We start from the raw sequence: 13,673 nt of genomic DNA, 5'->3' as shown, positions 1-13,673 counted from the left end.
CTGTGATACCTCATTTGGTGGCTGCCCAATCCTCAACTGATGAGGAGAAAGCAAGTCCTCTTTATGCTGCTGTAATAGCATAAGTTTGCATTTCCAGCTATCAGGACACTAATAACCTTTTCTGCTCCAGGGCATCCAGATTCTAAGCTCCAGTGTTTGTTCACTGAAGGGGCTCATAGTCTGTTGGAGGAAGTAGACATGTAATTAAGTAATGGCAGCTGTGTGAGAAAGTGCCTGGCCAGGGCTGGAGGCTGCTATTCAAGGGCTCTCGAATCAGGGGTAGGAACCAGCCAGATAAATGAGGGGGGATGTGACTCAGGCAGTGAAGTATACAGAGGCAAAGAGAGTGTCATCCCTTCCAGAGAGTCTGTGGACTGTAGCACAAGGTATGTGAGGGGTGTTGGAAGATGAGGCTGAAGAGTATTGTGCTGCTCCATATAGGGGCCTGTGTGTCTGTGAGTTGCAAGGAACCATTGTAGGATTTTAAGCCGGGAATAATGAAATTCCCTATTGTATTTGGGGAAAGGGATTGAAGGGAGAGAAGATGGAGGCAGGAGACCACAGAAAAACTTTTGAGTAAAAGTCTTCTCTAGGACTAAACCTTAGTTTCTCACTGTCCCTGTGTAAAATTATTGGCATTTCAGCTCAGCCAACTAGAAGCTGTTTCTTTAGTGCCTATCTCATGACATGGTCTTGTTCTTTGAATGTCTAAATGCTCATTGACTTTCAGGGATGGGTGGACACTGTTCATGGTGCTCCCTGCTGAAGTGGCTGTCACTGACCTCCTCTCTTTGTCCCCTGGGATCTTAGTGCCACAAATACTTCCAGAGATCCTGTGCCTGGAACTCTTGAGAGCCACTGGGTAAGACAGATGATGCAGAGATGGCTCTCAGGACAATGGAAGTTGTGTATTGAAAAGGGTCTTAACCCCAGATCTTCTCCAACCAGCTGTCCTATCTGCTTCACACTGATGTATATGAATCAAATAAAGTGCAACACTTACAGAATCTAAGTGCCTTCAGTAATAAAATGCCTGCATTTCCTGGGGTCACTGAGCCTTCTAGTAGCACAGAAAGGCCCTCTCTGCCCAGCCTCCAGTGGCCAGAGGATTTAGCTTCAGTCTCTTTATGCTGAGGACGTGAAATGTGTTCATTGAAACTGGGGTTGCCATGAGACTCAGCAGTGGAGTCCTGCAGTTCTGTCCTTCCATCTGCTACTCTAAGTGAGGCTTCCCCTTTCGAGGCCAACCCAGGATCACTTCTCATCTCCCACTGGCATACTAGCATTATGTCCATACCAGCCAGCCTAAATGAGAAAGGGAAGGATTGGCTGGCTCTGCCTGCTGCCTTTTCTGATTATTTCCTCAGTACAAATTCTTGTCTTCTCTGGACTATTGAGCAATGTGCTCACTTCTCCCTGCAGATGTCCCAGTTCATCGTCCAGTGCCTGAACCCTTACCGGAAACCTGACTGCAAAGTGGGAAGAATTACTACAACTGAAGACTTCAAACACCTAGCTCGCAAGGTATTCCCCTGCTTGTGGTCTGATAATGTTCTGGGCAGACTACTTTCTGAGAAGGCCCCTTTCATCATAAAAAGTGCATTTTCCTTACCAGATGCCCAGGGTGGGGACCCAGGCACAGGGAGGGAAGGTTAGGGAAGGGAGGACACCCTGCTTGAGGGTAGTGGTTCTCTATGAGCTGAGCTTGCCTTTTCTGGTGATCCCAGCACCAGCCTGCCTCCTTATTCACCTCCCACTCATGGTGAGGAAGGCCCCAAGGCAATAGTCTGGCATTGCCCTTGCAGATCTTTTCCATTCTGATTGGTGGTTCTGGTCTCTTTTCCTTTGTCTTGGACAGCTGACTCATGGCGTTATGAATAAGGAGCTGAAGTACTGTAAGAACCCGGAGGACCTGGAGTGCAATGAGAATGTGAAACACAAAACCAAGGAGTACATTAAGAAGTATATGCAGAAGTTTGGGGCTGTTTACAAACCCAAAGAGGATACTGAATTGGAGTGACCTACAGGGCCAGGGTGGGACAACAGGCGAGCTACCAGTGGTAGGACAGAGTGGGGAGAAGAAATCCTGTGGGCCCTTTCTTCCCCCCTCCCCACCCCACCTCCACCCCCGTCAGGGCTGTGCTACTGATGACACATCACCCTGGGGAATGCAAACCTGCAGATTTCAACTGAAAGCCACAAAAATGAGTTCAGTCTATAAGCAGTCCCTGGTTGTGAGCTGTTGGTAGAGGCCATCAGAGGCAAGGGCTCGGGCCCTTGACACCTTCCCTTCTGAGACCCTGGCCAGGCCTGACCCCTCTCAAACCTGGGTCTCTTCCTTGGCGGTGCTGTCAGCGCACAGACTCATGCGCATCCCCACCCACGACCCTTTACCCTGACGATCTGTATTATATTTTAATGTATATGTGAATATATTGAAAATAATTTGTTTTTTCCTCGTTTTTGTTTTTTGTTTTGCTTTTAGCCTCTACATGCTAGGATCACAGGAAGACTTTGTAAGGATGGTTTAAGTTCTCCTGCAAGGTTTAATTTGTTATCATGTAAATATTTCAAAGCAGGCTGTCTTGTGGTTTCGGCCAGCCTTGTGCTATGTTGATAAGATTGATTTACTGCTTAAAATCACTTTACTTTATTCAATTTTTACTGAACTTTTTATGTAAAAAATAAAATCAATTAAAGAACTTGGCACATTGTATTCCCTAAAAATTAGTCAAACATATTTGTATATAGTGTTACTGGAGAGAGAAAAGAGAGATGGTGGCCATAGGTATGTTAAGTCCAAAATTAATCCTTGAGATTGGAGTTTACCACAAGCCTTTCCCACAGTTCCCACCATGACTGAGGCAGACAGCTTAATGTGTACATTCCTGAGCAAAGGAAGTGGACCTGACACTTCTCTGGCAGTGGGCTGCTTTGGTTAATAGGTGGGTCAGGAGAAAGGCACTTGACCTCCCTTTTATACCTTCTGCCTGGCAAGGGGCAGTGGACCTCTTCTTCCCTCTGGAGTTCACCGAGCCCACAAGAATGATCATTTGATGTTTGTCCTCTGACTCTGGGCTTGGATACTGGAGGAAGTACTTACAGGAAAGGGTATAGTGCATAGGTAATGAGAGTGGACATCTCCTAGAGGACACAGCTCAGTGGAGACACTCCACCCATGCTGGACCAGTTATCTGGGCAATGAAGAAGGCTGAAGGTTTCAGGCCAGCCTGTGTTTGCAAAGAGACTAGGCCCATCTTTTTTCTCACTGGGGTGATTTTGCTCATTATTAGCAATGCCCTTGGAGAAGAGGCTGTGGCCTGCCAGAACTTGGGTAGGGTGGGCACAGTTGGAATAAATACTCACTGCCTGCTGACATTTAGAGCTCAGGTTGCTCATTTGATTCTTATAACCTAGAGACACAGGAATTGGCACTGTTTGGATCAGGAAAGGTTCGGAGATGCTTAGTAACTCACTTCATATTCTTTTTTTATTTCTAGGGTTGTACCGGCGGCACATGGAAGTTCCCAGGCTGCTTTTGGCAACATAGAATCCTTAACCCACCGAGTGAGGCCAGGGATCAAACCCGTGTACTCGTGGATGATAGTTGGGTTCATTGCCGCTGAGCCACCACAGGAACTCCCTCACTTCATATGAAGTTCCCACTCTAGGAGTTCCCATCCTGGCTCAGCGGTTAACGAACAAATCCGACTAGGAACCATGAGATTGTGGGTTCGATCCCTGGCCTCGCTCAGTGGCGTTGCCATGAGCTGTGGCGTAGGTCGCAGACGCGGCTCAGATCCTGCGTTGCTGTGGCTCTGGCATAGGCCAATGGCTACAGCTCTGATCCGACCCCTAGCCTGAGAATCCTCATATGCCGCGGCAGCAGCCCAAGAAATGGCAAAAAGATTAAAAACGCTAAAGACATAATCACTGAACAGACTATTTAACAATGCAGCCGAAGTATTTTTCCATGGTATTGCAGCCTTAAACTGTTGAACTCAAGCATATTATATCAAATGGAAGGACCTTTAGAGTTACCAGAAAGTTTAAACTGACGTGCTTGAGCACATTAAAAGGAAGCGTTTCTCTTTCTGGTGGGTTTACCATGCAGAGGTCCAGCCATCTGCACTGCTGCTTTCAAAAAGCACAAGTCAAACTTAACGGTTTTACCGAAAGCTCCAGGTTTCAGATTTTCCAAGGGAATCTTGGCAGCCTTTCATTAAACAGTTACCAGGGAGCTGTCAAGATTCAGAAAGAACTTACTCGAAGATTTTGTTATTTTACCTCCCTTGGAGATTTTTCAAAATCTTCCACATACCCCTTAAGCCTTTAGGCTTACACCCCCTCGGTGATGCTAAGGGGTGTCAGCTAATCCAGGACCTATTCATCCCTCTCAATGCAGGATTTCACACTCATTGCTGATCTAATCCTTGATAGCCCTCTGGCTATGTGCTGAATGAAGTAGGTGCCATATCTCCAGTGCTTTTGACCTGTGTCTAGCTGACCCAACACAGTCTTTCATGCCTTCTCTCCTGGCTTATTGCGCAAGGGTCATCTCCAGATGAGGGTGGCTCTAAACCTGCCTTTAAGGTTAAGATTTACAGGGTTAAGCAACCACGGGAAACTGAGGAATAGCAATAGTAGCAGTTTGACGAATCTGGTACTCAAAGAGCAGCCAGTGCTGGTCACATCTCGGCAAGAGGACAGGATCTACCTTAGGCCTTTGGACCATGACTAGATCAGTCTCCTAAATTTAGATCGGTGTGCTTCTTAAGCACCGTGATCCTGGTGAATGCCAAGAGGGCAACCATTTCTCCTCCCTAGGCAAGGCCTATCTGCATCAGCAACCCCCTCTGAAGGCACAGTACCTGACCTGCCTGCTCTTCCATTCACGGTAAGCATAAACGTGAGGTTCAGGTGGACTGGCTGTGCTGCCCTAGTCTCAGCAGGCTTTCAGGTGGGTGGGAGGACCTGCCTACCTTTGGCTTGTGTGGAAGCATATGTGGACCTTCTCGTGTGTTTAGAATGTGTGTCTTAAAAGGAGAAAACTTTCTTTTCTTCACCTAGAGATGACCTGAGCCCCTGGTAACCAACTTCCCAGAGTCTAGTCTGCCTCTTTCCTCCTGCCTAGGGGTGCAGCTTCCAGCCACCTCTGGGTGCTAGTCACAGGACAAGTCAGGAAAATGGTCTAGAACCCAAGGCCCCTCATTGCCAACCTGAGTCTCAGAGGTTAGGGTGCAGGGCTCCTGAACATGCCTATCTATTCACTGTTCTCCAGCTAAGGAAACTGAAGTTCAGAAAGGTAAAATGCTTCCTAACATGATTCAGCCAGTGACTGGCAGATAAAGGATATGTAAACACTCTGCCTGTGGAGCTCAGGCATCTTCCACCCATGCACATTGCCTGCCAATTCACCTTTTAGGGACCCCATCCTTTTTCTGGGTCTCTGCCATGTAGCTACCCAACTGTCTCAAAGGCCCACAGAGCCAGACAGAGCCAGGACAACAGTCCAAAATTTCCTTTAATATGGGATACAAAAGTAGAAAAAAAAGTTGAGGTTAAGTAAGGGGAGTTAAAATGGGGATCAGGAGGCAGGGCCACTCACTGTCAACCCTCCTCACCCCACCATCCCCTTGCCCCATATCCTGGTCCCTGTCTTGGAGGAAGGTAGGGTGAGAGGAGGTGGTGGTGGCTGGAGCTTTATGTCCCCTCAGAACAGAGCAGGCTGAGGTCACCAATGCCAGGATACCCATGAAAGGAAATGCATATGAGATGGGTGGTGGGGAGCACCAGAGCAGTTCCCTGAGAGGCTGGGCTATGGAAGCATCACACCACAGAGCAGCCCTCAGCTGGGGGATCCAGGACCTGGACCACATCTTCACGGCCCATGGCAGCCAGGGCATCTGCTAGCACCCTGAGGGTGGCACCGCTGCCTTCCTGGATGGCCCAGTCCCTCAGCAGAGTGTAGGCTGGCACCTGGCTCCGGGCCATGGTCTCCACAGCCTCAGCTTGGTAGCCCAGGTAGCCTGCCAGGCCCTGCCAGCCTTTGTCAGGTTCACCTGAGGCCTCCAAGAGCTGCTCCACTTCCTGTCGCTGCTGCGGAGGGAGATGGAGGTAGAGCCGGCAGCCAAGTTCAGGATGTGGCCCTGGGATGGGAGACATGAGAGGCACGTGAAGGTCAGATGGGCTTTGTGGTGTGGCAGAGCAAGGTAGACTGCCAATCTTACAGACTGAGGGAAGGGACTCACCCTGGCTGGGGACACAGGGCTCCAGGCCGCTAGGAGAGTCCTGGAAGACACTGCTATCCCCAGGCATATGGTCCCTTTTGAGGCCCCCCAGCTCCGCAGTTCGATCCTTGGCCAGTTGCTGCCTTTGTTTATGTGAGCGCCAGCTGTGGGGAGCAGGGAGAACCTGCCAGCCCACTTCAACCTTCTCCGAGACAGAGAGGGAGCTGGATGGGAGTCCAGATGGGGAGGGGGGTGTCATAGAACAATGCCCAAACCACCTACCACTTGAAGGCCACATAAGCAAGCAGACCGAGGACCACAGTGGCTAGGAGGGCACAGTAGACAGGGATGATGCTGCCTGAAGCCCCTGGAGGCTCAGGGGGGAATGGGGAGGAGGTACTGGGGGCCAGGGCTCCCCCTGCCCCTAACCATGCCCCTCCCCTGTTCCCATCCTGCTCCTTCTGGGGCTTATCTGTGGAGGAAAGGACAGACAGGGTCAGGGGTAAGGAATCAAGACTAGGGTCCCTAGACAGCAGATGTAGACTTTCCTGCTAGAAAGGTTTGAATTCATAGTCCCTACTATGTAGAGTCAAAAATTCATGCCATGTTTCATTTCCCACCCTTACCTCCCACCGCCTCTCCTTGAACATCTGGCCCTTCTGGGATCTATCTTCTCTGGGTTTCCAGACTCCTGCTCTTGCTGGTCTACTTTTGCCATCCGACAAACTGGCAAGCATCTCCTACTCTGGGAAATCTCCCTTGATCTCTCCCAGTCTTTCCCATTTCTGGCTCCTAGCGCACCTCCTCTGTCTCCTATGGCGCTAAATGGTATGTGCTGTCTCCCCCACCAAGTCTGGACTGCGAGAGCACACTGATTCATGTTGGTCCACATGGGGGCCTCAGTGCACAGGAGGCCTTGTCAATTTTTGCAAAATAAAGCTGAACCAGAAAGCAAGTAAATGCTGTTGCTCACTTCTGTCTGCAGGCCAGTGTCCTCACAATCCAGTGCAGGCAGGGCACAAGAAACAGGGGCTGGGGAGCCTGTGACTGGACTTGTGGGCGACCTGTCCATCTGTGCTACTTTCTATCTTTCCAGTGTCCAAAATCTGGATCAAGAGGTACTTACCCACATGGCCCATGTCTTCCCTGTGGCTGGAGTTGTGAGGCATGGTTCTACCAGCCAGCAGTGCTCCGAGGGGCTGCATCTCTTAGAGAAGGGGTTGGAGTGTCATGGACAGTGCCCAGGCAAAGGAGATGGGAGACTTCTGTGAGTCCAGAAGAGGCTGTGTATAGGGACATTAGTAGAATTCCTCAGGCCTGAAGTCAGAAATCCCTTGGGGTAGCCTGTTCCCCTTTCCTGGCTCACTTGATTCTGATTCACTCCATGGCTGGGTATCCCATCCCCCATCTTCCCATTCGCCAATCTTGACCAGTTTTCTCCAACATCAAGTGGAGTGGAGATGATATTGCTTGCCTCAGCTGGCCTAAGCTGGAGAAGGTCAGGGGGCAGCTCAGGGTGGAGAAGAGCACATTGAAAACCACCCTGTCTCAAAGACCTTGGCAAACCCCTGGACTCAGTCCAGGGTTGGCATAGGAGGACCAGGGAGACTCCTTTCCCCATCTAAGACAGCCAGGTAGAGACTTAGCAGCTGGTGGGAGGGCTCCCTGGAGTTCTCAGCACAAGCATAGCCCCTGGAGTGGTCAGTGTCCAGTCCTCACCTCCTGTTCAGAGGCTGGATGGGACGGTTCCTATGTGGGTTCAGCAAGGGCAGAGGGTATGTGGACCTGGAGACACCTTGGTCCTTCTCATCTGGGAGTTTGGAGGGCTTGGAAACCAAATACCCGAAAAGCACTCAATCCCAGGACCCATCTGTACTCACAGGGCTGATCCATCTGGGACCTACAACCTGCTGAGGCCTAGGGAAGAGAGACCCTGTATGGGCTGAGGAGGGCATCTTGCTTGGAAAAAGGATGGGGATGAGACCAGGGAAAGACCCTCCAACTCCCCAACATCCACCACTCCCCATCTGGCCTGGTCCAATCCAGGCACTCCAAACTCACTTCCCTGGACAAGGCCAGGGGCCCATGTTTATGCTAAATGCACATGCACAGTTGGCAAGTGTGTCTGGCGCAGAGGCTGCAGTGACCCTTACCACATGAAGGATGTATATACATTTGTGTCACTTACCACATAAGAGGCCTTCCCTGGATCCTGGCTCGCAGGTGAGCCTGTGACTAGCGCTTGTAAGGACAGCCAAGCCTTGTGCCTGACCCACCCCCGTATGTGGGATTGGAGCCTCTACCACCCACCCCGACACACATTCATCTCGACGCTCAAAAAATATGTACACATGTCCCAGAGCTACACTCTGCATGCCCACACTACCCTGGCTACCCGCATGCATCCCAACCCAGATGCTAGCACGACGACGGCACAGGATCCCGGGTCTGGAAGTGGGGAACAGAGAGAGCCCTTTGCTTCCTCAGTCCAGGAAAACACAGTGCTCTGTCCCTAACCCACTCCTGACCTGTGGCGGCCGCCTTCGCTAGTCCCAAGATCCGTTGAGCCTTGGCGGGATGGGGCCTCCAGGCCTTGGGCCGGCCAAGATGGAGTAGAGTCCCTGGGAAGGCCAGGTTGGGACCCGCCCGAGACTAGAGCGGAGGCGCAGATCGCAGGAAGGCTGGGACCTGAAAGGGGCTGGGCACTGAGGGGGTGGGGCTGCCCGCGGTTTTGCCCCGCCCTCTCCAGGAACGCGCACATGCGCAGAGTCCGCAGCTGGAATGAGATCAAACCAGAGAAAACAGCAGGCGGGGTCCTCAAGGACAGGCAGCGCGGATGGGGAAGGAACGAGCCACCGTGGGTGCTCAGACCAGGAGCATGTGAGCCCCAGACGGTGGCCAGGGCAGGCTGCGCGTGCACATGCATGCTCAGAGGCGGAACAGCTACAAAACTAGTTCACGTTTATTGCTGAGATGGGAGAGCGGGGGCGGGAGCGGGGCGGGGTGGGGTGGGGGGAGCCACCCTTAGGATTAAGGCCACAGCCCGGCCCCTTTGATTTGCCGGGACGGGGGCTTGGGGGTTTGGGCTTGGGAGCCTGGGTTCCCTGCCCCAGATTGTGCAAAAAGTGCTGTGCGGCAGCTCTGGTCAGTACTGGGACTCCAGGCAGCCCCTCTGCCAGCGAGGGGCGTGGCTTCCTGGAGTACACCGCCTGCCAATCCCTGAGCTGGGCGGAGGTGGGGCCCTGCCCACCCCCGAGTGCGGGCTGGGATTCGCCTCCTCCTCAGTTTCCCCCTCCCGGACGGAGTCTTGGGGGCGCAGCCCACTAGGGGCGGGGCTGAGCAGTGGGGCAGGTCAGGCTGTCAACGGGCCTCTCCAGGGTTGTACTCGGTCTCCCCGGAGGACACCTGGGAGATGCGCCTGGAGGAACGCCACAACTTCCGCGCGAACTGGCTGCTACGCACCTAGTGAAAATAGGAGCAGGCCGGGCTCAGGCATGACTGTCTCTCCTCAACCGGTTCGAGGACCAACCCTGCCTTCCTCCTTACCTCAGAGGGCTGCCCTGCGCCCACCACGATAAGCTTGCCGTCCTCCAGGCCCACGAGCACATGGCTGCGTTCCTTGGTCACAGCCACACTGCGGATGGGCACCTTCATGGGCAGGGGAGGCACGGCCGGCAGCAGTCTGGAGGGAGGGTGGGTATATACACAAACAACTGCAAGGCAGCTTTGCATCTAGCAGAAAGATGTCTCTTCATTCTCCCATCTACCTCCCTGTCTTCATTTGAAGGATGGCTCGATTAAAATCCGGGTACATAAAGGGATCTCCCACAAGTGTGTGGCTAAGGGAGGCCCAGGGCAAGATCTCCCATTGGGGGATGGGAGGACAGGTGCCAGGCCTTGAAGAATGTGCCCACAAACATATAAAGGGAGTGTGCATCCACGGGGGTACCTCTTAGTGTCCTCTGCCAATGACCACCACCCTGAAGGATCATGAACCCATAAATAGTGGGGCTCACTTGTTCAGGTGGAGAATGTGCAGGGCACACTGGGCTGTGCCCAGCAGAACAAAGTCCTCCGTCACTTTGAGGGCTGTGGGCTGCTCTCCCAAGGTCAGTGAAGCTCGCAACCTCCCATTCACAGAGTAGAGGTGCAAGGAGTAGGTGACCTGGAGGAAGGAGGTGTTAGCAAGAACAGAATCCCAACTACTCCTATCTTGGCTGGGTGCCCCTTCCCCATACCTGAGCCCCCAGACGCTCCCGCGCTGAGCTCTGCACCACAATCTGGCCCTCAGACCCCAGTGCCAGGTGAGCCACGGGTCCAGGCAACGTAGCTCCTGGGGGCCTCAGTGTGGCCACAAAGTGGCCGCGGCGTACAGTGTGGATGATCACAGTTCCATCCTGCGGGAAGGCAGCTTAGGGTGCTAGGCAGGAGTGTCTGGGCTCCAAGGGCAGTGCCCAGCAAACTCAGTCTCCCCTGAGCACAAGCATACACACACCTCAGATCCAGACACTGCCATGTCGAGTTCAGTGCTGATGGCCACACAGCTCACTGCAGCCTCATGCCCATATAGGACCTGCACGGGCTTCGATGCCAGCCCCACTGAGAGACCACCCTGTGGGGAACAGCAGGGCTGGCTCAGGACTGGAGTATCCCACTATTCTGACCCCTGAGTGAGAAGGCAAAAACTCAGGAAAGTGAAGGTCTTGTCTAAAGCCAGAGAGCTGAAAGGCTGTGGAGTCCCGGACTTGCACAGTGGCAGAGGGAAGGGGAGAGAGCAGGCACTGAGGGGCAGATGAGCTGCAGATATGAACTATGGGGGCCCCACAGGGTTGCCACCCAGCACACCTGCTGCAGCAGCCGCCACACCATGCATGTGGTGTCCCGGGAGCCTGAGATGAGGTAGATGCCACAGGTGTCCAGTGCGAGGCAGGTTACTACATCTACATGGGGAGGAGAGAGGGAAAGAAGGGAGGGGACCAGCAGAACAGAGTAGTTACCCCTCCCTGGCCAGCCTTGGACCCCTACCCCCACCTGCACAGCCCTAGCTCCGAGGCTGCCCATACCTAGGTGGCCTCTGAGCTGGTTCAACAGCTTGCCCCGGGGGAGTGCAGTCACTCGCAGGCTACCATCCCAATGGCCACCACTGAACAGCAGCCTTCCGTCGGGGGCCACTGCCAGAGCTTGCCCACTCACGCCACTGCCAGGTACCCATGGGCCACTCAGCAGTCGCTGCATCCTGACCCAGTGAGGAGGACCACAAGTGAGGGCAGGCAACACAGGAGACCCAAGCCCTCAGAGCCTTGGCCAGAGCCTGCAGATGGCCCACATTCTGTTTGGGTAGGCAGACAACTCTGGGCACAAGGTTTTTCTAGCCCACCCCTGTCCATAGCCCTCTATCCTACTTGGGGTTGCCAATGGTTGGGTCTTTGCTGAAGCTGAAGTAGTTGCTTATGTTACGGTCATATGGCAACCAGTTGTGGGTGCCCAGCATCCCATTGGCACTCACGGTCACCTGTGGACAAGAACAGGCAGAGGTGAGTTTGGGGCAGAGTCAGAGAGGTGGTGGAGCCAAGGTGGAACCTGGTCCAATACACTTACCAACAGGTCTGGGGAGCCCTGGGTGATGAAGGAGTGAGGCTGCTGGTGGGGAACCATGGCCAGCACTAGGGGCACGTCATCACTGATGACCTGCAAGGAGGAGTGTGGGGCTAGCTGTGCCTGAGCAGCCAGCTAGGGTCCCCACTACAACTACTTGCTCCCTGGAGCACCACTCTGTCCCCTGCCCTCAGCCCCTGGGGTCACAGGCTAGGCATCATAGAGGCAGAGGTCCCTCTGAAGAACAGGCAGAGACCAGTGGGCCTTCAGGGCATCTCAGAAAATGAGTGAGAAACCAGACAGACAAGGAAGATCCTCCCAGAGTCTCAAGCTTGGTTTCAACCTTGGTCCTCCCATCCCATTCCTCCATGTTTCCGAGCCTGTGAGCAGGAGGAAAAGAGAGCCTTGACACATCAGGCCTGGCCATTCTGGGATGCAGACAGGAAGGTGAGAGGGAGTATCCTAGGCCAGATCCCCTCCTTCTGGTCTCCCTAAGGATGGTCAGATGAGTTGACACCTGCAAAGAAGGCACTCTGTCCCTACTTCCATCTCCTCTGACAGTGACCTCTTTTTCTAAGATGTCCTTTTTTTTTTATGGCCATGCCCACAGCATGTGCAAGTTCCTGAGCCAGGGATCGAACCCACACCACAGCAACAACCCAAGCCACTGCAGTGACATCTGCCAGATCCTTGACTCACTGTGCCACACAGAGCCACCGGAGAACTCCTCTACGATGTCCTATTATCAGTGACTTTGACTTAGGTTTTCCATCTGACCCAAGAGGTTGGTAAGGACAACAGGGCACATTTCACCAAGTAGGAAGTTAGGGCCCTGCTTCCTCTCACCTCTGCAAAGAAGGCCTTGAGCTGGTCCAGGTGCTGGAAGATGCTAGGTGAGTTAGTGTCCACACGTGCAAGGCGCTGGGCTGCTTCCTCAGCTGAAAGCCGAGATGGATGTGGCTCCTGTGGGCAAGTGGCCAGTTGGCACTGTAGCCTGGGCATCCCTGACCACTATCTTCCAGGCTGGCCTTACCTTTAGCAGCTGACAGGGAGTCTGCCCAAAGTTGCTGATAATGCCCTCCAGAGCCTTCCGTTCCCGCTCATCTGCTACTTGGTCCAGGTCCACGGCCCCTGAGCAGGCAGGCCAGTCAGGACTTCCTCTGTGTCCTCTGCATTCAGCCCTCCTCTTTGCCCTGGCCCCCCGCCTGAGTCTGGGGTATTGCTCACCCTCATAAGTGCAGTAGTAGAAGACATTGAGGGCCTCTTCCGCAGCTGGCCCCCGCTGCTTGTAGCCGAAGATCAGGTCAATCCACTCATGCAGGTGGGCGGACACATACTCTGACTCCTAGGGGTGGGGAGGGGGCAGTTGGTCCAAGAATGGCTCTCCCCTCACCCCCCAACGCTGGCTGCCCATCTCTGTGTGCTCCTCTCACCAGAGCCCGGCGGTGCTGCTGGATGAAGTCCTCAGGAGAGCTGGCCCATGGGGGCAGCACCACATCGCCCACCTTCTCATTGGTCAGCTGGAGGCAGCCCAGATCAAAGCCTGGCACAAAGACTGGGTCAGTTGGCTCGCTGTGCCATCTTCACTGGCCACCCCGGCTTGTGTTCTCCATCACCATGCCAGCTCCTACCGTTCTGGTTCTCCAGAAAGTCAGGGAAGTAGAAGAACTCCGGGATGAGCTCCTTTACATCGGCGGGGCTCTCCAAGCGGGCCTGCCAGGCTGCTGCCACTGAGTGGAACTGCCGGTCAGAGCAGTCAAAGCTGGGGTGGGAGCAGGGGCACAAGCCAAAGTGAGGTGGGGAGAAGGGGGACAGGGAGGGAAAAGGTGTGGCCGCAGGAAAGCAGGG

General features: G+C 53.7%; 3 protein-coding genes across 23 annotated transcripts in view; 1 reads left to right on the top strand and 2 right to left on the bottom strand.

Moving 5' to 3' along the window:
* SETD2 (SET domain containing 2, histone lysine methyltransferase) overlaps positions 1-2,706 on the top strand; it is a 111,064-nt gene extending 108,358 nt beyond the window's left edge. For all 3 annotated transcript variants that reach the window (XM_047772619.1, XM_047772608.1, XM_047772652.1), the window contains 2 exons: positions 1,423-1,524; positions 1,859-2,706. In XM_047772619.1, the coding sequence (XP_047628575.1) occupies positions 1,423-1,524; positions 1,859-2,020 (264 nt within the window). In that variant the 3' untranslated portion in view covers positions 2,021-2,706. The remainder of the gene's footprint in view (positions 1-1,422; positions 1,525-1,858) is intronic.
* A 2,800-nt stretch (positions 2,707-5,506) lies between these two features.
* On the bottom strand, positions 5,507-9,156 carry LOC125110500 (uncharacterized). The gene is made up of 6 exons (XM_047751770.1): positions 8,759-9,156; positions 8,534-8,678; positions 7,597-7,719; positions 6,513-6,781; positions 6,252-6,394; positions 5,507-6,149 (listed from the first exon to the last, which is right to left on the bottom strand). The coding sequence occupies exons 1-6, from the start codon at positions 9,154-9,156 to the stop codon at positions 5,830-5,832; spliced, it is 1,398 nt and encodes a 465-aa protein (XP_047607726.1). The 3' UTR covers positions 5,507-5,829.
* The window catches only part of NBEAL2 (neurobeachin like 2), a 33,417-nt gene continuing 26,315 nt past the window's right edge, over positions 6,572-13,673 (bottom strand). For 12 of the 19 annotated variants that reach the window (XM_047772413.1, XM_047772473.1, XM_047772519.1 and 9 more), the window contains 15 exons: positions 13,457-13,587; positions 13,259-13,368; positions 13,053-13,170; positions 12,859-12,956; positions 12,672-12,788; positions 11,829-11,918; positions 11,633-11,742; positions 11,294-11,466; positions 11,076-11,170; positions 10,726-10,842; positions 10,469-10,627; positions 10,247-10,395; positions 9,777-9,912; positions 7,357-9,692; positions 6,572-6,702 (listed from right to left, as the gene is read on the bottom strand). In XM_047772413.1, the coding sequence (XP_047628369.1) occupies positions 9,591-9,692; positions 9,777-9,912; positions 10,247-10,395; positions 10,469-10,627; positions 10,726-10,842; positions 11,076-11,170; positions 11,294-11,466; positions 11,633-11,742; positions 11,829-11,918; positions 12,672-12,788; positions 12,859-12,956; positions 13,053-13,170; positions 13,259-13,368; positions 13,457-13,587 (1,705 nt within the window). In that variant the 3' untranslated portion in view covers positions 6,572-6,702; positions 7,357-9,590. Of the gene's footprint in view, positions 6,703-7,356; positions 9,693-9,776; positions 9,913-10,246; positions 10,396-10,468; positions 10,628-10,725; positions 10,843-11,075; positions 11,171-11,293; positions 11,467-11,632; positions 11,743-11,828; positions 11,919-12,671; positions 12,789-12,858; positions 12,957-13,052; positions 13,171-13,258; positions 13,369-13,456; positions 13,588-13,673 lie in introns of those variants that run through there. The other 7 variants (XM_047772422.1, XM_047772432.1, XM_047772442.1 and 4 more) reach the window with 7 other exon arrangements.

The sequence above is a fragment of the Phacochoerus africanus genome, chromosome 1 (assembly GCF_016906955.1).
Source record: "Phacochoerus africanus isolate WHEZ1 chromosome 1, ROS_Pafr_v1, whole genome shotgun sequence".
In the NCBI taxonomy this organism is placed as follows: Eukaryota; Metazoa; Chordata; class Mammalia; order Artiodactyla; family Suidae; genus Phacochoerus; species Phacochoerus africanus.
Note: the sequence above shows the minus strand (reverse complement) of the source record. Positions and strands in the feature narration are given on the sequence as shown.